The 24,601-nt window shown below is 39.5% G+C and overlaps 1 protein-coding gene across 1 annotated transcript in view; it reads right to left on the bottom strand.

The window, feature by feature from the left end:
• Positions 1-23,650, bottom strand: part of EYA1 (EYA transcriptional coactivator and phosphatase 1) — a 150,182-nt gene extending 126,532 nt beyond the window's left edge. The window contains exon 1 of the mRNA XM_071553085.1: positions 23,612-23,650. Coding sequence (XP_071409186.1) covers positions 23,612-23,644 — 33 coding nt within the window. The 5' untranslated portion in view covers positions 23,645-23,650. The remainder of the gene's footprint in view (positions 1-23,611) is intronic.
• Between the last annotated feature and the right edge of the window lie 951 nt (positions 23,651-24,601).

Raw genomic sequence — 24,601 nt, 5'->3', positions numbered from 1 at the left:
GCACATCTCAAAGCCATTAGCAGGGCAGGGATAAGGCTGCCATAGGGAGCATTCTGGTTCAGATGCAGCACAGCTTTGGCAGAGTTAGCAATGAGTACTGAAAAGTGATGGATGAGATCAGAAATACAGCACAGCCACATCGCTGCTGCTGTGGCTGTTCAAATAATCTATGTCTGTCTCTGTTCTGATACCTGTTCCTCAAGAATCCCCAACCCCTCCATGTGGTAGAGCCAGCCATCTGCTGCCTCCCAGAAGGACAGCTCTGGCTGGTCAGTGCAAGCTGCTCTCAAGAGCAGCTTCTGTTTGTTTGGTCACCTCAAACAGCAGCATAATTACTTGACTTTCTAATAAAATCTTTTGAATTTCAATAAATCTTTGTTTATCCTAGCACTGGGAAAGTTTGATTGCTTATTTTAAATAGCATTTGTAGACTGCCTTTTTTTCCTCAGCTAGTGATGCAAGGGCTTCAAGCTACTGAATGAAGAGCTGCTTAGAGAGCCACTAGAAGTGCTGCCAGAATCAAGCCTCATGCATGAGGTAAATCAGCAAATCGGGAACTGTGTCAAAATTGAACAGAGATATTTTTCATAATGCATAATATTATAGTCACAACATAAAAAGAGCTTGTAAATAGCTTTTTCTTTTTCTCTTTAATTTATAATTCAACTGCCGAAACTAAGACACAAATTCCATGGTTTCTTCTTTTCTTGTCAGCAAGTCTCTCCTTTACGCTTTCCTAGTCAGTTTGCAATCAAAGAAAGAAACTCTTTTCATGAGAAACTAAAAGCAAATTAATTACTCCATAAAAACTAATTACATTAAAACTAATGTGAGGTCATATTTCTTTGGGAGACCTAGAGCCTTCCATCCTCTCAAGGCACATGCATCTGGATTCAGAATCACTTTTAAAGTGAGGAAAAGTCATACATGTATTTTTCCAAAAACACTGATAGAACAAACATAATAGTATCTATACACTCTTCTATATTTTGTTGGGGGGTTTTGTTGTTGTTTCTTTTATGGGCTTTGTAGTGTCAGCAAAGTATTGATACATGAGAAGCACTAATTGATGTTGGCGTTTAGTATGACATCATTGTGTAAGGAAATTAACAGGGATAACATAGGCTACTGTTATACAATTACCTCTCAGTTATATAGACTTTATTAACAACCCTATACATTTGTTCATTTGCAGTATATTATATTATAAGTTATTCTAAACAAAATAGACAAGGAGAGGAAAAACCATTGTGGCTGATCTTTCATTATTGACTTTTTGAGATTGTTTCTACAAGCCTGTAGATTCCAGCTCTAAAGGACTTTTCCAAAACATTACAAATCCTATGTGCTCTTTGTAGTAACCTTCTCCATGTTTGGATTGTCTGAATCACAGCTCTAAAATTTATCTTGCAAACACTGTTAGTTAGTAGCAGCAGCAGCTCTGTTATCACCAGTGGTAGTCCTTAGTGGAAGTTGTGTACCTCCATTTCTTCCTCTCCACATTTCCTCTCAACTCTGCCAGCCTGGAGACCAGGTCTACATCCTCTTTCTTCTTGTGGTATCCCACAGACCAAAGCAAACCTTCCACTACCATGAACACTCTCAGTCTACAGACCATGACTGAGCCCCATTCTCTCACCTATTTACATCTTATCATTCAGAAGAGGAGGTGAGACCTGATGGCAGAATCCCACAGGGGTAGAGGGACCCAGGAAAGCTGGTTCACCTGCAACAACAACCTCCCCAAATCACTGTATTTTACAACATGTAGGAATCTGAGCAGGAAGGGCAGAAGGCCACTATGGATGAACAAGGCAATATTGATTGAGCTTAACCACAAAAATTAAGTACATAATGGGTGGAGACAGGGACAGACTACTCACAAAGAGTTTGGAGACATGGCTTGAGTGTCTAAGGACAGAGGCAAAAAAGTAGCACCCCTGAGACATCTTTGAGAGGTCACCATGATCAGAGGAGACTCCTGAAGACTGCAGAAAAGCAAATTCATATTATCATCAGGAAGAGCAGGGAGACTGTGGGATAATATAGGCCAGTCAGCCTAACCTCAGTCTCCAGGCAGATCATGGAACAAATCCTTTCAGAAGCCCTTTCCAGGCACATGACGAACAAGAAGATAAAGAACAGCCAGCATGGATTTAACAAGGGCAACTTCTGCTAAACTGACCTAATTGCCTTCATGATGAAATGACTGGCTCTGTGGACAAGAGTCTCCTAGTCTCAAACAGTATCCTCTCAGACAAGTAGAAGATAAGGCAGATTTAGAATTGGTTGAATGTGTGCACTCTAAGGTTTGCAACCAGCTATATAAAGGCCAGCTGCAAGTTAGTTGCCACTGTCATCTCATCAGGAATTGATAATATGGCCCATACTGTTTCATACCTGTACTAACAAGCAGAGAGATAGACATTGTGTACTCTCAACAAGTTTATAGACTGCCAAGTTTGCAACCCTGCCCCCTCAGACTGGTAGGGCAGGGCTGCTCTTCATCAGAGGGACATTGATAGGCTGGAGATACGGGTCTGTAGGAATCTCATGGAGTTCAATGAAGGGAAATGCCCCGTCCCATGCCTGAACAGAATATTCCCAGGCAACAGTGCAGGCTCGGAGCTAACGGGATGCAGAATTGCAGGAAAGGATGGGGGCACTTGGCAGAGTATTTGAGCATGAGCTAGCAGAAGTGGAGAAAGCCAAAGAATGTGGGGCTGTATTAGCAAAAGTTCAAGCATCAAGTCAGAGAAAGCCATTTCCTCCTTTATTTGGCACTTAAGAGACTGCATCTGAAGTATTGTGCCTAGTTTTGGACTTCACAGTATAAAGCAGACATTGCTATACCAGAATGGGCCCAACAGCTGTCAATCAAGAAGATTAGGGAGGATATTCATATGAGAAGAGGCTGAGGGAACTGGGTGTGATCAACCTGAAGAAGAGAGGGCTATTAGGAAATATTGTTGCTCTTTGCATCTTCCTAGTGGGAAGATAAGAAGAAAATGAAGTCTGATACTTCTTGAAGGTGTGCAGTGGCAGGGTAAAATGATAAACACCAGGTTCAATGTGGAAAATTACACACAAAAGGAAAAAAAGTTCACCATGAGAGTAGTGCAGCACCAATTTTCTGTATGCTAATCATAACATAGATTGAAGAAACCATAAAACTCCTAAAACCTGAGCTGATAATGCAACTAGTAATCTGTGGCTAGATGAAAGCACTGGAAAGATGGAAAACCTATTAGGACAAGGTAGAACTTACTGAAACTCAGAACATCAGTGTAAGATACTGCTACTGACTGTCACTTTGCTCTTTTGACAAACAATACAATTTATTAGGGACACAAGTGAATTTGTCAATACCAATTTTTTCTTTGTGGCAGGTTTGCAATTTATTTTTCCACACTGGAATTCACTGTAACTGAATGGCCTGCTGTCAGGAGCACCTGACACTATATACAGCAAGACTGGCACAGCAGTCACTGGTCTCATCCTATAAGTGTTTTTTTACGTGCATGAAGATGAGTCTTTCCTCATAGCTTAATTACGGAACATAAATTATATAGTAAAAGAAATAATTTTCAATAGGAACATCAGAATATAACAACTGGCTGCACAACCAGACATGTTTCTATTTAACACATCTGATGTAAGGAAGCTATTAATTTTCTAAATGCGTGGCCAAACTTCATCGTAACACCTGACACAGCATTTTGGTAGGGTAATAAAAGAAAGCCTGACAGCTGCAATTTTCTAGAAATATGGATTAAGCTTTTCACTATGCTCTTGGGAAAGTTTTCCCTTCTCTAAGCTTCTATAATTTGTTTTAAAATGGTTTTCTTTTGATCATCAGACCCAGAGTTCTCCTTCATGCACTCCAGCTTTAGCTTATTTTTTGACATGAACATATTTAAGTATTGAAAAACAAACATACAATCTTCTACATATTCTCTATGGCACTGCTTTTAAAATTATTTTGTCTAAAACTTCTAGGTATTCATAACACCAATGATTACAGGGGGGAAAATCATGCTGATAGACTTGATTAACACTTTCTCTAAAAAAAATCCAAATGATATTAACTGAAGAGGGACATTGTTGAGAAAGTAGCTGGCTTCCCCCTCTGAGAACAAGACGCAGTGGTGCCTTGTGCTGTCTGGTGACAGGAACTAAATATATTATCTGCATTCTCCATGACATTCCACTTTGAACTTATCATGCCAGTAGTCATGGTACTAGTGAATGGACAGCTGCCATGAGGAAGACATTTAATGTTCGAAACAAAGATTAATAGAGCAACCACAGCTAAATATAAAATAAATATAAGAAATACACATGGCAACTACATTTATATTTATAATTTAAAAATAAAAATTGTTCTAAAATTTGCACTGTTTAAAAAAAACTCAAGTTACAAGATAATAGATTGTTGCTACTATTAAAATAGTATCACGTAGCCCTCTGTTCGTGTAGTATCATTTGTACACAGTAGTAACAACAGATGTCTAAACTTTATCCTATTTTAAAAACAACCAAAGAAGTGCTTCATTTATCCTGGCATTTCCTTCATTTATCTCTCAGTACCCCTTCCCATGAATTAATTAAACTATTCAGTAGAGCAGTAGAATAGTACTACTTGATTTCAGTAGTAAAAAACTACTAAACATATTCTACAATTTGGGTTATCACAAAATATTCCCACAGTGTGTTCTGACCAGATGAGAACAAATAAATGTGAAAGCTTTGAATGGTGTCCTTTAAATATGTGCACAGCATTTTAAAATGTCTGCTATAGAAAATAATTGCTCTAGAATTTAAATAGCCCAACAACATACCATTTTTCATAGAATGCATAACAGTGCACTCACAAAGTGGAAGAAACCATACAGAATAATATGCCTTAAGAGAAATTACTGCATTTATAGAATATAAGAAAAAGTTCTGGATCAAATACACAGCTTTAGCTCTGCACACATAACTCCCACTCCCCCCACAGGGACAAATTATACAGCGTTCAAATCTAGACATCAGATCTTTATCACTGCAAAAGGGTAAGGGTCAGTCCCTGTGTGTTTTAGATTTCTCCACTGGAATATAGTTGCTGTAAGCATTTACACGGAAGTGTTCATACCAATATTTTGAGCTTAATCATTCTCATTACTGAAAGCAAAAGCTTAGAGTAGTTAATCTTTCATGCCTTGGCACTGTCACTCGACCTTGAAAAGGAAACACAAATTCACTACTCAGGACTACAAAACAGTGCTTAGTACAACTTTATGCATAACCCAAATTTACTACAACTAGCTCAAATTATTTAGACTAATATGAGGAGAAGAAAAGCATTACTATCCCATTTCACAGACAAAAAATAGGCAGAGACAGACAACATGGCATCACTACAGTCATACAAGCGGTTTGCAGGACAGCCATGCAGAGGATTTATATTTTCCTAATGTCAGGTCCATGTCTTAATGACAAAACTCTCACTGCCATGTAAACATTACATCCAATTACACAAGGAGATCTCAAAACACAGAAAGTTAGTTTCCTCCTCACTGAAGTCTTACATCTTTAAAAAGTGTTAGCAGAGCAATCATGAAACCTCTAGCGACAGTTTGGGTACAATGGGCTAACACAAGGATTTTGGTTTAAACACATCATATGTTAACAGCCAGTTAACCTAGTTCTTCAGTTTTGACAGACTCAGAACTGATAAAAATAACCAAGTTTTAGAACTTCCTTATGAACAGTAAAATGAAAGGTTGTGCTGAATTAAGAGAATCTCTCTTTCAGAATCCGAGCTCCTGCACTCCACATGGTCAGCCTTTTTGTGATCCCAACGATACTTGTTTAGCGTCTCTCTAAGAGTGTCTACAGCTCTGCTAACACCACAGTCACACACTTCATCACAGTCGTGTTTATTTTTCTTGGAAGACCTACACAGGTCCTGTGTAACACTTCCTATCACTTAATTTACTCAAGTGATACTTATATACCTACAAATTACTCGCAGAAAACAAATGTTAAAGCACAAGACACATTGGGGGGTGTCAGCATCACTTGTTTCAGAAAATTCTCTTTGACTTATAAATGTAACTCTAGCAATTTCTCACTAGGGTGCAAGATTATACAGGCAGAATAATAATGCCCTCTAAACTAGTATCTCACAAGGATTTGATGTTAAAGATACTTCAGCGTGAAACATTTGCTAAGCAACCCCATAAAAAGGAAAAGTACTAAGACAAGAACACTGAGACAGTAAATGCCATCTCTGCAATAAAAAACATGGCAAAAGTTTGCAATCCTCTCTAAGTAACAGCAGTAACAACAACATAAAGTCTCCCACTTAGTTTGTTTGACACAAACTATCCACAACTGCTCAGCAAAACCAAGAGCTCAACTTCTATTTCTAGCAGCTGTCTCTAATGCTGCATGCCCTGTGCACACTTTGCAGCAAATAATGTTTTCCTACTTAGCCACTGACAATGAGAAAGTGGAGTGGCATAAAGCATCAGTGGTTGAATAAGATGAGCACAGCAAAAAAAAAAGGAAAAAAAAATCCCCAAAGAACACTGGCTTTTCAGCAAAAAAAAGCTGAGATCCACAGATTATTATTAGCACAAACTGACGGTCAATGGGAGAAAAGCCAAAGGTGCTTAAGGAAAGGACTCATGATAACTTAAAAAGCATCAGTGTAAATCTGGCATTAGTGTGAAGCAAGCAAATAGTCACAAATGCTCATCATCAGCAGCACATAATTGAGAACTCTCAAAGTCATGCTGGAAAAATGTTTAACATGTATTTTTAATTTCACGTTAGTTTATATAAGACTTGAGAGCTCCAAGGCACCAATAATTTTTGTGCTGGTATGATCCTTGGTCATGTGTTAACCTCAACTGAAATAAAGGACAGTTCTGTGCTGGTAAAATATGAAAACAAAGATGAGAAGTTAAAAGCTAGGAAAGGCAGGTAAGTGGAGAAGCACTTTCACTTGGAGGTAAAAAGAGGGAGCAAATGACTTGTCCTTTTATTTCAAACTTAGTTGCCCCTCTTACCATTCAGAGTAATCTTCCACAGCATTTCATTATCCACTCATGCTTTACACAACACAGTGCAATTCTCACCTTTCTCCACACCTTTACTCACAACAACCTCCTCCTGCACAACTCACTGAATTGCTATAACATGCAATAGCTGTAACACATAGGAGAATGAACCCTAAAGGGCCCAGAAGTCAAAGGCATTGGCATGATCCTTCTTCTACACAGTGACAAGCAGTCAATACACTTTGGCATTGCAAATGCAGAGAAGTCCTCATACCTCACCATGACAATGATCCACATACAGACTGGCTGAACCGTTAGTAAAGAAAAGCAGTTGACACTTTCAAAATATTGAATCATAGAATCATAGAATCGATTGGGTTGGAAAAGACCTCCAAGATCATCGAGTCCAACCCTTGGTCCAACTCTAGTTCATTTACTAGATCATGGCACCCAGCGCCAGGTCCAATCTGCATTTAAAAATCTCTAGGGATGGTGAATCCACCACCTCTCCGGGCAGCCCATTCCAATGACTGATTACTCTCTCTGTAAAGAATTTTTTTCTGATATCCAACTTAAATTTCCCCTGGCAGAGCTTAAGCCCGTGCCCCCTTGTTCTATTGCTGAGTGCCTGGGAGAAGACACCAGCCCCCACCTGGCTAGAACTTCCCTTCAGGTAGTTCTAGACAGTGATGAGGTCACCTCTGAGCCTCCTCTTCTCCAGGCTAAACAACCCCAGCTCCCTCAGCCTCTCCCCATAGGACTTGTGCTCCAGTCCCTTCACCAGCCTTGTTGCTCTTCTCTGGACCTGCTCCAGCCCCTCAATATCCTTTCTGAACTGAGGGGCCCAGAACTGAACACAACACTCAAGGTGTGGCCTCACCAATGCAGTGTACAGGGGAAGGATCACTTCCCTGGTCCTGCAGGTCACACTATTTTTGATACAGGACAGGATCCCATTGGCCTTCTTGGCCACCTGGGCGCACTGTTGACTCATGTTGAGCTTCCTGTCAATTAGTACTCCAAGGTCCCTTTCTGCCTGGCTGCTCTCCAGCCACTCTGTGCCCAGCCTGTAGCGCTGCAGGGGGTTGTTGTGGCCAAAGTGCAGGACCCGGCACTTGGCCTTGTTGAACTTCATCCCATTGGAATCAGCCCATCTCTCAAGTCTATCCAGATCCCTCTGCAGAGCCCTCCTGCCTTCCAGCAGGTCGACACTCCCTCCCAACTTGGTGTCATCAGCAAATTTGCTGATGATGGACTCAATCCCCTCATCTAAATCATCAATAAAGATGTTAAACAGGACTGGACCCAACACAGACCCCTGGGGAACACCACTGGTGACCGGCCGCCAGCTGGATGCAGCTCCGTTCACCAGCACTCTCTGGGCCCGACCCTCCAGCCAACTCCTAATACAGGAGAGGGTATGCTTGTCCAGGCCATGGGCTACCAGCTTTTTCAGGAGTATATTATGGGAGACAGTGTCAAAGGCCTTGCTGAAGTCCAGATAGACCACATCCACAGCCTTCCCCTCATCCACCAGGTGGGTCACCTGATCGTAGAAAGAGATCAGGTTGGTCAGACAGGACCTGCCCCTCCTAAACCCATGCTGGCTGGGTCTAATCCCTTGTCCACCCTGAAGGTGCTGTGTGTTTGCACTCAGGATGAACTGCTCCATAATCCTGCCAGGCATGGAGGTCAGGCTGACAGGCCTGTAGTTGCCAGGGTCCTGCTTGCAGCCCTTTTTGTAGATTGGGGTGACATTGGCCAACCTCCAATCATCTGGGACCTCCCCAGAGAGCCAGGACTGTTGGAAGATGATGGAGAGTGGTTTGGCAAGCTCTTCTGCCAGCTCCTTCATCACCCTGGGATGGATCCCATCTGGTCCCATAGACTTGTTAGGATCGAGCTGGCTCAGTAAGTCGGTCACTATTTCCTCCGGGAATACAGGAGGGGTATTCAGCTCCCTCTCCCTGTCCACCAGCTCCAGAGGCCAGTTGTCTTGAGGGCCACCTGTCTTACTGGTGAAAACTGAGGCAAAGTAGGTGTTAAGTACCTCAGCCTTCTCCTCATCTTCCTTAACTATATTTCCCTCCAAGTCCAACAGAGAATGGAGGTTTTCCTTGCCCCTCCTTTTGTTATTAATGTATTTATAAAAGGACTTTTTGTTATCCCTAACTGAAATAGCCAAATTTACTTCAAATTCCACTTTTCTTTCCCTAATTTTTTTCCTGCATGACCTAGCTCTATCTGTAAATTCTTCATAAGTAGCCAGCCCTTTTTTCCATAGTCTGTAAACTTTATCCCTGATTTCTTGCAGAATCTCCCTATTTAACCAAGCTGGCCATCTTCCCCTCCGGCTGGCCTTTCGGCACACTGGGACAGCCTGTTGCTGTGCATTCAAAATCTCCCTCTTAAAACATGTCCATCCCTCCTGGACCCCCTTACCTTTAAGGGTTGTTTCCCAGGGTATGCTCTGAATCAATGCTTTGAATAGGCCAAAATCTGCTCTCCGGAAGTCCAAGGTAGAGGTTTTAATGGTGGCTCTCCTTACATCCCTGAGGACTGAAAATTCTATTATTTCATGGTCACTATGCCCCAAGCGGCCTCCAACCACTACATCATCTACCAGCCCCTCTCTGTTTGTAAACAGTAGGTCTAGCAGGGCCTTCCCCCTTGTAGGCTCATTTACCAGTTGATGAAGGAAATTGTCCTCTATACACTCCAGGAACCTCCTTGACTGCCTCTTCTCTGCAGTATGAAGCTCCCAGCAGATATCTGGCAGGTTAAAGTCACCCACAAGAACAAGGGATGGAGATTTTGAGACATCCGCCAGCTGCTTGTAGAATAATTCATCCCCTTCATCATCCTGGTTGGGCGGTCTGTAACAGACACCCACAAGGGTGTCAGCCTTGTTGGCCTTGGCCCTGATTCTGGCCCACAGGCACTCAACCTTGTCACTGCTGACCTCAACTTCAACAGAGTCAAGAGACTCTCTAACATATCAAGCCACCCCTCCACCTCTCCTTCCCTGCCTGTCTTTTCTGAAGAGCTTGTAGCCCCCCATAGCAGCACTCCAGTCATGTGATTCATCCCACCACGTTTCTGTGACAGCAACTATGTCATAGTTTTCCTGCTGCACTATGGCTTCCAGCTCCTCTTGTTTGTTTCCCATACTGCGTGCATTGGTGTACATGCACTTCAGCTGGGCCATTGATTTCATTCTCAACTCGGGCTCTATGCCCTTAGGCCTATCTCTGGAGAGCCCAGTTGCCGTCCCTTCCCCCAGTTTCTGTTTTTTCCAGTAAAAATATTAAGCCCACTTCAACACACATTCACAGTTCCAGTTTCAAAGTAAATTTTAAAAAACTGAATATATTCAGTGAGAAAGTTTCTGAATGTTTTTGTACTGAAAACTGTTTTTAATTTTCCAATTTCTTATTCCATCATTTTGATCTTGTAAAGATGCACCATTTTTTCCTGCAAATCTTATTTCATTTACCTCTTAGGTTCAACACAGCCAAAACAACATTTTTATTACTCATTGTAATGAGCTCTGCTATTCAGCTCATGCATCAAATGTGTGACATACCATGTGAAAAGCAAAATGTTGTCATCTCAAGTCTCAGCTGGAGTTCTTTTTGAGGACAGTCTGTTCAGCTTAACTGTTCAAATAACTTTTTCTAACAACAACAAAAAATGTCACTAATCTTTCACCCTAGTGCTGTATTGTCACATTTCCATGGATTATAAAACCTCCCACCAAAAAAATTACCACAGAATAGTAAATTCAGTCACTGGCACATCGCGCAGAAGTGTTGCAAATTGTCACAGAGCACTCTGGGTCTCTAGTGGTATGTTTCTGAGAAAATAAAAAAAAAAGGCCAAGCCAAACTGGAAAATCTCGCACAGATAAAGGACATTCATAAGGAGAACCTGTTGCTTTAAATAATAACAAAGAGTATACTCTGCTTACAACTTCATTTCTGTAGTTAATTATGTTGTAAGGAAACGGCCTCAAAAATGCCATCTACGTACCACAGTTTTGTCCCCTCATTCTCCTTGATATAGTTTGCAAAGTTCATTTTCAATGAACCAGGCAGGAGGAGAATAATAAAAAATCATTCATACCGGGTATTTAAAAATCCTTCAGGAATGTTTAAATACAATGTTGTAGTTGTTTGAACTTTAACATAAAGAGAATTCTCACTACCTGTGTGGCTCAGTTCCCCATTTCAAAGGGAGGCCATCCCCAGAGTGTCAGCAGCCAGAAAGCAGGAGCAGGGCATCTGCCTGGGCAGGAGGCTCCACTACCCACTCTGCCTTAGTCATGAGCAAGGCATCAGCTGCCCACCTAGAGGAATGAAATTTCCAAAATCTGTCAAGAGCATGTAAGGCAAACTAATGAATTTTCTAGGCTTCTATTTAATTTTTTGTAAGACTGTGTGTAAAATGACTTTCTGAAAGATACAATTAAACAACAGACAATTAGATCCATATTCATGTTAGAAGGGTATGAATACCTGGATTCCTGCAGTGTACAAATCAGGAAAAGTTAGTAACTATTTTATTCCAACACCTGGAATATTTTTTTTATTTCCTAAGAAATAAGTAGAGGTCCCAAAGTTGCAAGTATACATTCAGTCATCCTACCAGATATTCTTACAGTACTTAAAATTAGCATGGTAGATATGTTGCAAACACATAATTTCTTGGAATTTCTGAAGCTGGTGTTTTATAATTATACCATCTAGAAGTCAAGATGCAATTCACCTCCCACATTTTCTGGATTTGTATTTATATAATACATGTGATTTATAGATCTCACTAAACCAAGTATTTAAATATACAAAAAACCAAAACAGTACGTGTTTGTTTATGATTTGGAGGTTGTTGCAGATCATAAACTTGTAGGTTTATGATCTATAACAGCACACTTAGTCTATTCTCTGCAAAGATAACAAGAGCATAAAAAGACAAAATTAATGAACAGAAGTATTCAAGACTAATAAAATAGACACTGCAAGCAATCCTGATGCTCAGAGAAGGCCCCTAGCGCTATGTTAGATACCCTAGACAACTGCACAGGACTAGCTGCCCTTTGCAGAGCTACAGAATACTAAGGCTTCTCTGCAGCAGATGCTGAAGGTTCAAAGACATTACAAAAGCTGAACACCATACACTACAACTAAATACCTGAAACTGGAAAAGGGGTCTTGTTCTGTAGATTCAAACACAAACCCAGGAGAATGTAGGAAAAAAACCCAAAACAAACGAAAACCAAACAATCAACCATGAAGAATCATCTGTTATTGTCTCAGATTACTGGAAAACACACAAAAAGCCAACATTTACCTGTGGTAATAAAGGAAAATTCAATCCAGGCAAGACCATTACAGAACAAGCTAAATTAATTATTTGCATTATACTTTACAAGAAGAGAAGACCTGGACAGCTCTAAACCAAAGTATTAGCAGAAGAAGCTTTGGGATAGGATAACAAAATGAAGGGGCACAAAACATCCAGAACCAAGAGTTCACCCAAGAGCTCTAAAGCAATGGAAGCATGATCAAATCGGCTGCTATTATAAACAAGAGAATTGGTAGGCACAGGGGAATACGATGTAATGGGCAAGAGAAAGCATGCCTTTGTAAAGAGAAGTCATAACTTTAAAATTACTTGCATTTCTGTAAGGAGTTAATGATTATTTGGATAAGGATGATTTGGTTAAGGTAGTATATTTAGATTTATGAAAAGCTCTCACAAGTCAAAAACTCTTAGACAATTTGTCACAAGGTGGAAAAAAAGGTCTGTCATGAATTGGTACCTAAAGGATGGAAGAGAGTAAGTGGGCAGTTTTCACAATATTACTGGTGGAATTCCAAAATGACCTACTCTATTAAACATAAAAGCCCTCGAAAAGATGAGAAACGACAAGGTTATAAGTTTGCTAAACTATTCAGGTCAGGTCAAAGTAAAACTGCCTACAGAAAACTGTTTTCATGATGACTACACATGACAAGCACAAATGAAATTCTGTATTGATAAATGTAAATTAAAAGGCAACTCAAAATGAGGGTGGGCAAGGATAATTGCTAAATTATCTACTGTTCCCAAGAAATCTTCCAGGTTTTGCCAATAATTTTCTAACAAGAATAGCTCGGTGGCCAATGGCAGTCAAAAGACTGGACGTAGTGCTTAAAATTATTGGGAAGGAAACACACAGTAGAACGCTAAAACAGAAAACAAAGCCAGAGTGTGCACATCTTGAATCTCTCACACAAAGCTCAGCAGCAGCCTCAGGAGAAAAACAAGGCTCTTCAGCTTGGACGAGACTTCTCAGTAGCATGAAAACAACAGAATTCTACAGAATCATGTAAGAGACTGCAGGAAGTAAACAGAGATTGACAATTCATCATTTTCCATGCCAAGAAAACTTAACAACCCCTTGGTTTTGCTGCAATTATTAGGGAGCAAGCATAAAACAACAAAAATGCTTTCTTTGAAAAGGCATAATTAACTTATAGAACTCATCACTACAGAGACTCAAAGCATATCCATGTCCAAATGAAAGCAAGATCATGAAGAGCAGCATGAAACACAATGTTTTGGATGTATCTTCCAACTTATCAAAAGCAGGATTTGCTCTCTTTCTCCTACTCTCACAAACTGTCTGCTGCCAGTCTCTGTTAGACACAGAACAGCAGCTAATTTATGCTGCCTAACCCGATGTAGTGTCACTTACATACCTCTTGCTCTTCTCTGCCAGTCCCAATCTGAGTGTTCTTCAAGCTGTCATATGATGTTCTCGTTTTCCTCTCCAGCCCAAAAATGTTTGCTTCTGAGTAGCTATTGTCTTTAACTCATTAGTCAGACCAAAATACCCCCAAATTAATTACAGTAATTGGAGGCAATTGTTTTATTAAAAAATTGCAGATGGAGAAGAAATTGCAAAGATGGAGATTCCAGCTACCAAGAAATGCATGATACTCTTTGCTTCCGATAATCAAAAGCGGATGCAATACTGGCAAATAAGACAGTCTTCGAGCATCAATAAACAAGACAAGCTAAGAACAGAAAGAGCTGATGTCCAGTGCTGCAAAGATTTGGCAGTGTGCTTGTCTTCTGTTTATAGAAAACATAATGGCAGCATACAGCCCTTCCAGGGACCGAGAAGAGGATTTTGCAATGTCTGCACTATATAAACCTGCTTGACGTGCCGCTTAGCTTTCACAATGCCTTGAAAAAAAAAACAAAACAGAGAAAAGCATAAATACAGATCTTACACCTCCCTCTCCAAAGTGTTGTTACAAATTATAAAAATTTGATGTACCTATCAGCCTACCACTAAATACATCTTGCTTGTTCCCAAAAAAAACTAATGCCTCAAACTAGAGTAGAAAATAGGAGTGAAACAGGACAACCCTAAATTTAGATTCTTTTTTCATGTACAAATAACTGAAGGTGAAAGCCAACCATATAAGCATTTAACTAGTTGATTCTGAATACTGAGATACTTTTAGATCTTTTAAATTATTTACAGGCCTAAAAGGGTGGTCAAACATGAAAAATATGTCCAATTAATAAGAATAAAATAAAAAATAGATCATGCTTACTTTCCTAAAAATATCTACAGTACTAAACACACATTCAGCAAGACCAAATGCCTGAATGTAAAAGAACCCAAGCAGTTCTTACTCTAAAAGGTCTCACTCTTTGAATCCCCATTCATTTTTCCCAAATGTAACACTTAGATTTTATTTTAAAATTACTTTATAGCATAAGGAAAGTGCAAAAGTGTGTCTGAAATTACTTACTCTCCTACCTGATTGTCTTAAAACAGAATGATAAAAAAGAGAATTTTTTTTTTACCTTCAAGCAATTTCATTCCTAGACTCATGACCATTAACAGCATTTACAGCTCTGTAAATTATAATCAGGATAATCAAATCCTGTGCTTTGGGACATGAGCTGATCACCACAGGAGCTGTGAAGAAATTGTCTCCCATCTGCTGCACTGCACAGTTGTATAGGTGCGTTGTTGATACAATGGAACATCTACCCTATGTGAATGCTGGTGGCAGAATACAAGGCTTTGAATGCCAAAAATTTTGGAATGACAAATTCTATGTGATTGATGAGAAATCCCTATGAAGCCTTCCTACTTGCTGCCAGACTCTGCTGCTGTGCTATATGTATGGACCACGAGACCAGTGAGTCTATGACTTCCAGGATAGTCTAGACAGAAGAGCTACAGCAAAGCAGACAGAGATAGAGAAGAATCTTTTTCCTACAAACTCTGAATTTTAATTTCTCCTGTTGTAAACAGGTCCTTGACTGACTAATGTTACCTCCAGCAAATATAATTTGATTTTGCTGTAGCCATATATGTAAACATAATATGAGAAAATCATGGCATTAACATTATTAACTACTAACAAAATTATATTCCTCAAGCAAGAGCTGGAACATAACTTAATTTAATCTAATACATTCCATGCACACAGACACACACAGACACACATATATACACTCATACCAAAATAACATTAATTTAAACATCATGTGTCTGAAATCCACCAATCTGAGGTCAGTACATATAAGATTGAAAACTGCACTTAAATAGGATTTCTGTGTCATTCTATTGTATTTGTCTATTGTCACAGGATAGTGGTAAGCACAAATATTTCAAAGAAATATGAAATCAGGAGAGACTTATATTTCAATATGCCATGTAAAATAATGAACTAGAACTAGGAGTTTGTTGGGTATGTAGCAGTGATGTCCCTGATAGCTGTAGCCAAACCCAGTACCATAAATATTTAGGAGACAGATTCAAGCTTCCATCTCCTGACATTGTTATCCATACAGTTATCAGGACACATGTGTGTGCAAAGCAAGGCTCTGCAGATCCCTAAGCCAGTCCCCACACTGTGAGTGCACAGGAGGTAATGTCTACTCTCTCCCTTAACTGTGAGTGGGATATCTGTACAGGTCCCAAGAACCACCAAAGATGTCAGATGGAAAAGAGCGAGTTGGTGATCAAAATCCTTGTCCAAATACTTTTTAAGATAACATATTTTTATGAAGCACACGTAGACAAGCTTTTCTACTGACTTAGTGATCCTTCTAACACACAATTTTTGCTAGGAAGCTCCATCTTAGTTGTGAGTCAGTATCGTCTCAGCTGAGTGCTGGAGTTGATCTGTGCCATTAGTGTCATTGCTAAACACAGGGTTGGACTTCTCACATAAATATGCATGGGAAATTTGAGACAAAACTTACAAGGGCATGTTTCTGAAGACGTTGTGAAAATCCATGAGATTGTTCCACACTGCCTTGAAGATACACATTCAAGCAGCTGAACATGAAATACCTGATTTGTAAAGTTTTTGTTCCTAAATATTCACATTCTCTCTCTCTCCCTAGAACTGTTCATAGAAAATTCTGAGTTTATGTATGCTTCAAAATATTTTCCCTTTTTATCTGCAAGACTAGAAAACCCACTTAAAATTATATTAATTTTCACATTTACTTGAATGGCACCAGGGCAGGGAGTGGAAGAAAAAAAGGTATGTCATGGAAGTCTTGGCATCTGAGTGTCTATCTCAGCTTTTGAAGCACCAACAGAAACATCCTTCTAATTAGAAATGATCGTTTCAAGAGAAACAGTAGGTACTTAAAAACAATGTTTCAAGTAGTTCACTTAATATTGCAGAAATATGCTTTGCACTAAAGTTTTTTTATAAAATGAAATTCAAAAAACAGTTTAGGTATGTGCATGTGTAAGTAAAGCAGTGTGTGTATTTCTGGGTGTGTAAATAATATATATCCAGATGCAAACCTTCAATGCATTAAGTAAACTTCAGCTCTATACCTTAGTGCTCAATTCTGAGTCTGGTTACCTTCCGGATTGCTAAGTCTTTCTAAATTAGAACAAGCAATTTCTCTTTGTTTTACCTAATATTTGAAAATGGCAAAAAAGTCCCATGGGTCACTGAAAATTATCCCTTCATTCCTGCCGCCTGTTTCAAGTCAGTCAAAACATTCCAGACTTCAAAAGAGGGCTTTGCCTGCTTAGGCCATTTTGGTGTCCTTCTATGGTTGGCCTACAAGGGATTGGTTATTTGGATAAATTAGTTTGTGGAGCCTGCTGGCCTTCTAGAAGACCTCAGTGTCTGACTGCAAATTAGTTCTACTGAACATGTAGAAATCCCTGGGCAGACGAGAAGAAATAAATGGTGATAAAATCTAATACTACAATGTTTGTAATGCAATTTTATTTTGCTCTGTAGCTTGTAAGCAAAGCTAATGTTGAATTAAAAATTTTCAAATATAAAAATGTCCATGAAAGCACAATATCAGATCAGTATCCGAGTCACAGCAGAGAAGGCTGGATGCCAACTTTAAAGTTAAGCTTCCAGCAGGAATCTTTTACAAGAACAAACAGAAAAGCTCCTGGCTTTCCACAAAATCAAGTAGGTATTTACATTACGGATGCACCCCTGCTTAAGCCAGGAAGTCACACAGTTGAATTCAGCTGGAGCTTGGGCTGTGAATAAACTGCTATGCAGTCTTTTAGTGCATAGTTGTGCAACTGCCTAAGGAGAGTTTATCCTTAAGGAAGAGAAGTCAGAGAGCCAAAACTAACAAACATGGCTCCTCGAGCGGAACAATGGTCCAGAAAACCTAGTAAAAAAGAAAATAAACTTCACTGGCAGTTTGCTTTTTACTGTTAAGGGCTAAGCTACAACTTCATCAGGACTTTCAAGAAGAGACTTCACACAGAACAGTATGCACACAGCGCACTTATATAGTGGCTGGAAAGAGTCGGATGGACTGCATATTTCTTATATGCCCATTTTTATAAGGTGATCTAAAAATGACTCATGCCATAGCAAGGAAAAAGATCTGCCTCTCTGAGGAAAAAAAATTTGTAACTACAATAAATGGTGTTATCTGTTGACAGAACCCAATGAAACCCCCTGCGAAATCTCTGTCCTGCTCCTAAAGCCAGGCCTATAAGGTCAACACTGTGTGTGTGTAAAACACACTAAAAGTTATACTGGCAGCGGGTTTAGTTTCTGGTATCATTGGCAGAAAATTACAAATGCTCATTAAAAATAATTGCTATGATGAATGCTGTGTTTAGGCTGAGGGTCTGCAAAGATGAGTATGCCTAACACTACGAGCTGTGGTAGCAGCACCTCCGTCAGTGCTGCCATCATTGGTGTCTATGGCACTGTGGGTTTTCTGCCACTGATTAGGAAAAGTACATTTTAAGTAACGAGAATTCCTCCACATTGTTATTCAAAACCCAGCTGAATGAAGAGTTTGTAGTAAATAATCTACGGTTTCCAAACTGTCCAGAAACAGCTTACAATTTTCAGGAGTATTGTCTCTCAAATGTTTTGCAAGAAAAAATTCTATCAATAGTTACTGATTGAGCAGCTAGTATAGACCACCTAGCAGCAGCTCATTTCCATTTGGCAAACTTAAATATATCACCTAGTTCTGGCTGTTCATTATTTTTGACACTTACTGAGTCTAATAAGTGGGTTTTGTGGCTTATGTTTCCAATATCCTACTGATTGCAGATAGAGAGGGGAAGGGGAGTGGGAAAGGGGCAGGCCATTACATTTTATAGGCTCAGTTACAGATTGCAATTGCAGAATGTTTGCTGGCTATTGCCTTGCAGAACTTTCCAGAGAGGAAGCGTGTCACACATTTCTGCAGAAGGGAGGACAGTGCCATGGCAGTCTTTCAGAGAAACTGAGGCAGCACTGATATGCCTGACTTTTGCAGGTGACAATGCTATAAGTTTTCAACCAAAGGTAAAATACTTGCATTTTCACCCATTTGTCTTATAGACTTTTTACCTAATGTGACTAACAGGTAATGTGGTAATGAAAAACATGTTGTTGATGATGCTGTTCAAACCTGGAGGTCACACCTGGCTGTCACCAGCCGTGCTCACAGGCACAGCAATGCCACCACCATGGCAGTGGCCTCTCAAACCACTCGAGAGTTGTGTTGCCGGATCCTGGCTGGCCTTGAAACAAAATGAACTTTCTAGCCCTTCTGGTGGTGGAGATAACCTTGAAAATGCAAAGAGTGTAATCTGATGCCTCAGTAAGACTGCAAGGAGCTTGAAACAAAGACAGAGAGATGTGAACTGCCCCAGCCATCTCTCTCTGGGCCCCATGGACTCAGCATTTCTGTGGTCGTGGAGTCTGGCACTTTTCCAAGATTCCACAGAATCTCGCATGTTTGCTGCAAAATTCATTATTTTGCTGCAGCCAGGTGCTGGATGTTTTTTGGTTTGGGTTTTTATTTCGCCCCTCCCCCTTTCTTGCTGAAACCAGCTACTCACTCTGTCTTTCCATTAGTGGAGATATGAGCATATTTTTCATGCAAGTGCTTCTCTCTGGTACATGGCATAGGGTGTTTAGGGGAGAAGTGTCCACTGAGCAGCAGGGAGGAGAAAGAAGTTGGAGATATGCAGTCAGGCTGCCCAGAGCTGAGGTTTGGGGGCTACAGGGGAAGTCAGAGAAGATTAACTGTTGGAGTGGACCAGAAGCACCTCCTTTTTTGGCTCATTAGGTACATACTGTTTGGATCTAACTTGGCTGCTGAGGTCCTCAGAGTCTTCACTCTGTTTTCCAGATGGCCAAACTTCATCATCAAAAATACTCAATGCTGAAAATACTTGGTGTACAATTTTGCAATGATAATTTTCAATTATGAGTCTGGACAGGGTAGGAATGAAGACTATTTGATGCTGTATAATAACCTAGTATTGCAACCAGAGAGAGACTCACAGAAGAAAGACCCTCCAAAATATTCCCAGAGGATATAATAATTGCTGAAAACATGCCAATATTTACTTGTGAAAAATTTTGTGTATTGAGTTTTTCAAATAAATAAGAACCATGCATTTTTAAAAAAAAAATCAATAAGTAAATCAAATTAAATAAAATACCTGCTGACCAGTGCCCTTTCTGAGTTTTTTAAAAGTCATTCATTAGGTTACCTCTAAACCCCTTGTATGTCTATATCCAGCACATCATGCTGAATCTTTAGATGGTCAGTGTTTGCCATATTCCTAGGACTTCTAGAGGGTTTCTGGGGCAATGGATTCATGTCAATGCCAAGTTTGGAACTGATAGATTTAGCCTAGTAAAAATGTAAGCCATGATAATTTTACATTGGTATTTTGAAATCAATTTGGTCTAAGATACACTGTTACCCATTCTCAGTTTCCTTACAATCAGAATTTCTCTAAAATCTAAAATGACATTTTCACCTCAAAAATAATTAAAACTAGAGGTGTTTTTTAATTCTCAGGTATCTATGCGCAGTGGGACTCTCTGCTAATGACTGGCAGGCAGAAAAGACCCCTCAGGATGGTGAAGAATAGCACTTAAAAACTCAAACATAGATTGGAGCACTAGTATATAAAACCTGGCATGAGATGCAACCCTATGCATGACACTTTAAAGTGTAAGCATTTTGGCTATGTATCAGACCTGTAGATCTTAGCAGCAAACCAAGTAATGCTACTTTGTTGGTGGTTGCTCCAAAGTTGACCAAGTAAAGAAGTACATCCACAGAAAGTTCAGTGAGGTGAGCAACATGGCATTTGGACAGTCTTGGAAATAAAGAACCCAGTCACTGAGGAAGCCCAGCTGTATGAATTTGTAGCTTCTTGGCTATCATTGCGATATCTGCTTCCCTGACAAATTGGGTTGAATTTAAAAACTAATTATTAATAGAGAAATAAAAATAAAAAAAAACCCATACCATTTGTTTTAGGTTGGTAAAACAGGAGTTAATCATCTTTAATAGGTGCTTATATCTAAAAAACAAGCCTCAGAGGTTTTTTTGGACATAGCAATAGAACATCAGTGAAATTCTCAGGCAGGCTATAACACTGATATCCTCTGTGTAGCCAGCTTCAGATTTGTGTTCTCTCCTTTCTCAGACATTTTAGTAAAAGAAAGGCAGGGGCAGATGCAGTGTTCAAGTTTGCAAGCACAAGTTTCAAAGTCAGTCCCTACAGAGTGTGAACCAAGAACATGACAGTACCATTAGAACCATTTCTCCAGGTGATGAAAGTCTTGCTTATAGCTAAAATACTCTCTCAGCTGTATGAATGCAACAGAGCAGAAGTGAGTCTACTGGGCTTATTATGGTATCTTCTGCATATGTTAACACTGACAGGCTGCATTCCCATGTGCAACATCATCCTCTTCCTCAGCAGAGAAATCTTGGCCAAAGGCAGTGGCAAAGTACTTACTTACTACTCTCTCATGCTGTTGCCTGACTTTTTTTTTCATTTTCCTTTCCTTCCTCCTCCTAGTACTTTCTCTGTTGTCCATCTAGCTCTGTCTTCCTAAAACAGTATACACCTTCACTTCTCAGTTGTTCGGTAAAGCTCTTGCCTTATCCACATGTACCTGAAATTGCTTCCACTGCATAGTTTGCACTGGTCACATTCAAAATTAAATTACCTTTCAACTAGTGTTTGTAGGGAAGTTTTTCTCTTTTCCTATGGATTAGCACCGGTTTTAGAAGTCACTGCACGTGTTTGGGATTTAAATGAAATAGGTTTTGGTTACTGGGTTGTAATTACAGAGTGTTAATCTATCCCCCACCCTCTCTTTCCTTCTTATATTCACACATAGAGAGCAAAATAAACAAAAACAGTGTTCACATCACCATCTTCATTTTCCCTGAGACTATTCTGCCTTCTGACTACTGCTTTTAGGAAGTCTTTCTGTTGGTCAACTGGCTGTTGCAAATGCAGCAGCCTCTCCAGTTATGAATTAATTCAAGTGAGACTTAATTGAAGGATTTGATTCCAGGGTTTAATCTCACTTTTAAACCTACCCAGTGACACTGCAATCAGAAGAGTCACACTCTGCCCTGTGTCATATACCTTTGGTGCTTCAGTCCTCATCATTTACAGAAGTCTGAGCTCTTGTCGATGAAACATGTCTAGTCAGTAGTTACTGGTTTTTTAGATTTTGATAATTCTGATAGCATCCATGGCTACTACCACCCACTTGGGTAATGTGAAGGGAAACTCTGAGCAGTGTTTTATCGGTGCTCTGGACTAAGTGGTGAAAAGAAGGAATGGAATGAATAACACCAACAGGAGTACTAGTGGTGCCAAACTATGAACAAATATTTCCCTTAATATTCCTCTTATATTAAGTGACAGTTACATTTGTCATTACATACAGCTCCAGTATACAACTACCTGGCCCAAACCTTCCACAAAACATGAAGCGCAGGCTATGCTGGGCATACAGAGGTGAAGTATTGCAGTGGAAGAGCAGAAAATCCTGACAGCACCAGGAAAAGGCTTTTCATTCATGGGGGAAGCCTGATCCCAAAGAGACCATGGAGTTTGGATGGTGCTGAAAGCTCTGGCACTGCAACTGCAAACAGGACCATCCCTGTTTAGCACCAGTTGGTAACCATGGCCACTCCTTTCTTTAGGAATGAACTGGTTCTGTCCACACATTGCTGTAGCAGTGATGCATAAACACTCAAACGTACACACAGAGACAAGACTGTGGAACAAATGAACATTGGAAAATAACCAAAGCCATATTGCTTCAAACAGTAAAAATTACACTAGACTTGGAGTGTATCAAAACCATGCAACACAACAGGCTTATTATTAGGTGGCCTGGTTTTTTCTACTCTGTTGCTACACAAAAAAACTAATGCAAACATTGAGAAACTGGATCTAGAATCATAAGATACAAGGGGGAGAGTGAGATACAATGCAGAGTACTGTCAAATGTAAAAAATAAACAAACAAGAAAAAAATCCAGGAAATAAATCTAGTCAAATTTACTAAATAGTAATTTTTGGGACTTATTTTACAACCATTAAAAATAAGGCAATATCAAGATGCACAGTTTCTCTTAAATAATCCAGAACAAAAACATTTATGTAGCATTTTTATGTTCACTGAGCATCAAGAATGATACCACAAACTAAACTAACAAAGCCAAAACACACCCTAATCATTTCACTAATCATGAAACCTTATTAACTGTGTGTCGGATAGTTTGCAAAATTTCTTACTATTGTGACTTCATAAACAGGCATTTACAAGAAGAAACAATGCTGCTACATTTTTTACCACTGTTCTTAAGACTTTGCAGCTGGGAGTTGCACTGGCAGAAGCAGTATTTGCATACATTCACACAGACAAAGAGAAATAATTTCAAATAACAGGATGAAAACCCTTTTACAGATCAAAATGTTAACATAAATGCAGCAAGCCAAATATTTCTTTGAGAAAGTAACAACCATATTTTTTTGATATGAATCACTGAAGACAAATATCTTTAAAGCTATACTTAATTTTCTGTAGCTTTAGCATAAGCCTTCATCTCTCAATTAATTCATCATTCACTGCTCCTTCCAATCACTAAAAGTGCATGTAGCTCTCTAAGACTTTCATCCACTTGGTTGCCACAAAAATAATTACCACTTTAAAAGCTGTAACCTTTTTTCTCAGGACTGACAAGTTGTTTACTTACAGACTTCCCATTTATTCCCTCAGGGTCTTCCATTGAAGATTTCTCCTTCCAAATTATATATGGGCTATTAGTTACAGTTTGGTTCAGACAGTCCTAGTACACACACACCTGTGGAAAAAACAGTACCACATCGTAGGATTAATTTGTTGGCATGAAACTAGGAGGTGATCTTCACTTCTGCAACTTTGCATTAAATAACAAGTATTCACAAGCTGGGAGCAGTTGTCTTTGAAGAATTGAATCAATCTTGAAGATAAATACATAGCTGAGCTGTTTATTGCAAACCCATGCAAGCCAAAAGCAGACAGTGAGAGCCCCATTGTGCTCGCTGTCCGCAGACAAATAAAAGGCAGCTAGAAACTCTTCTAGCACCACTATTTCTGTGCCAACAACACACCTCTTCTTTTTTCTTTTTCTTTTTTTTTTTTTTTTGTTTCTAGGAAGCTCAGCCTCCCCCTGATATCTATCAATGTCAATTGTCCTTTAATGCTAACAGGAAATAATAACAAAGAAATATGATTGTAGATTGAGCCAGGATAAAAAAAGAAAATCCACAAAGGTTTCAAAATATTGCCCTCAAGCTAAGGATATTTTTATACTAAATCTCTTCAAGTTTGTATTAACTCACAGTACTAGACCCTATAAATCATAGATATAGGATGCTTTGTGTTCTGTCACCTTTGTATACAGTGTTCTTTGATGTTAAAAGTAACAGCAAAGTACTGAGATGAAATAATGAAGGCTTACCCCCAAAGAGAAATCAATTCAAAATATGGTTTCCTTCCATGGGCAATTCTCTTTAGAATAAAATGCAGTGAACCTCTTAAGATTCAGAATTATTCAATGGAGTAATTAAATAAAACAAAGCTAAAATCCTCATTGGAAAAAAATAGGGGGGCGGGGGGGGTCATTGGTTTTTTTTATAACATGGGGTAAATGCTGTCTGCTAAACAATAATCAAAATTAAAATCTGTGTTTTATAGGGGTGTG

This window comes from Pithys albifrons, chromosome 4, assembly GCF_047495875.1.
Source record: "Pithys albifrons albifrons isolate INPA30051 chromosome 4, PitAlb_v1, whole genome shotgun sequence".
NCBI lineage: Eukaryota > Metazoa > Chordata > Aves > Passeriformes > Thamnophilidae > Pithys > Pithys albifrons.
This window is presented reverse-complemented; position numbering and strand designations above follow the sequence as displayed.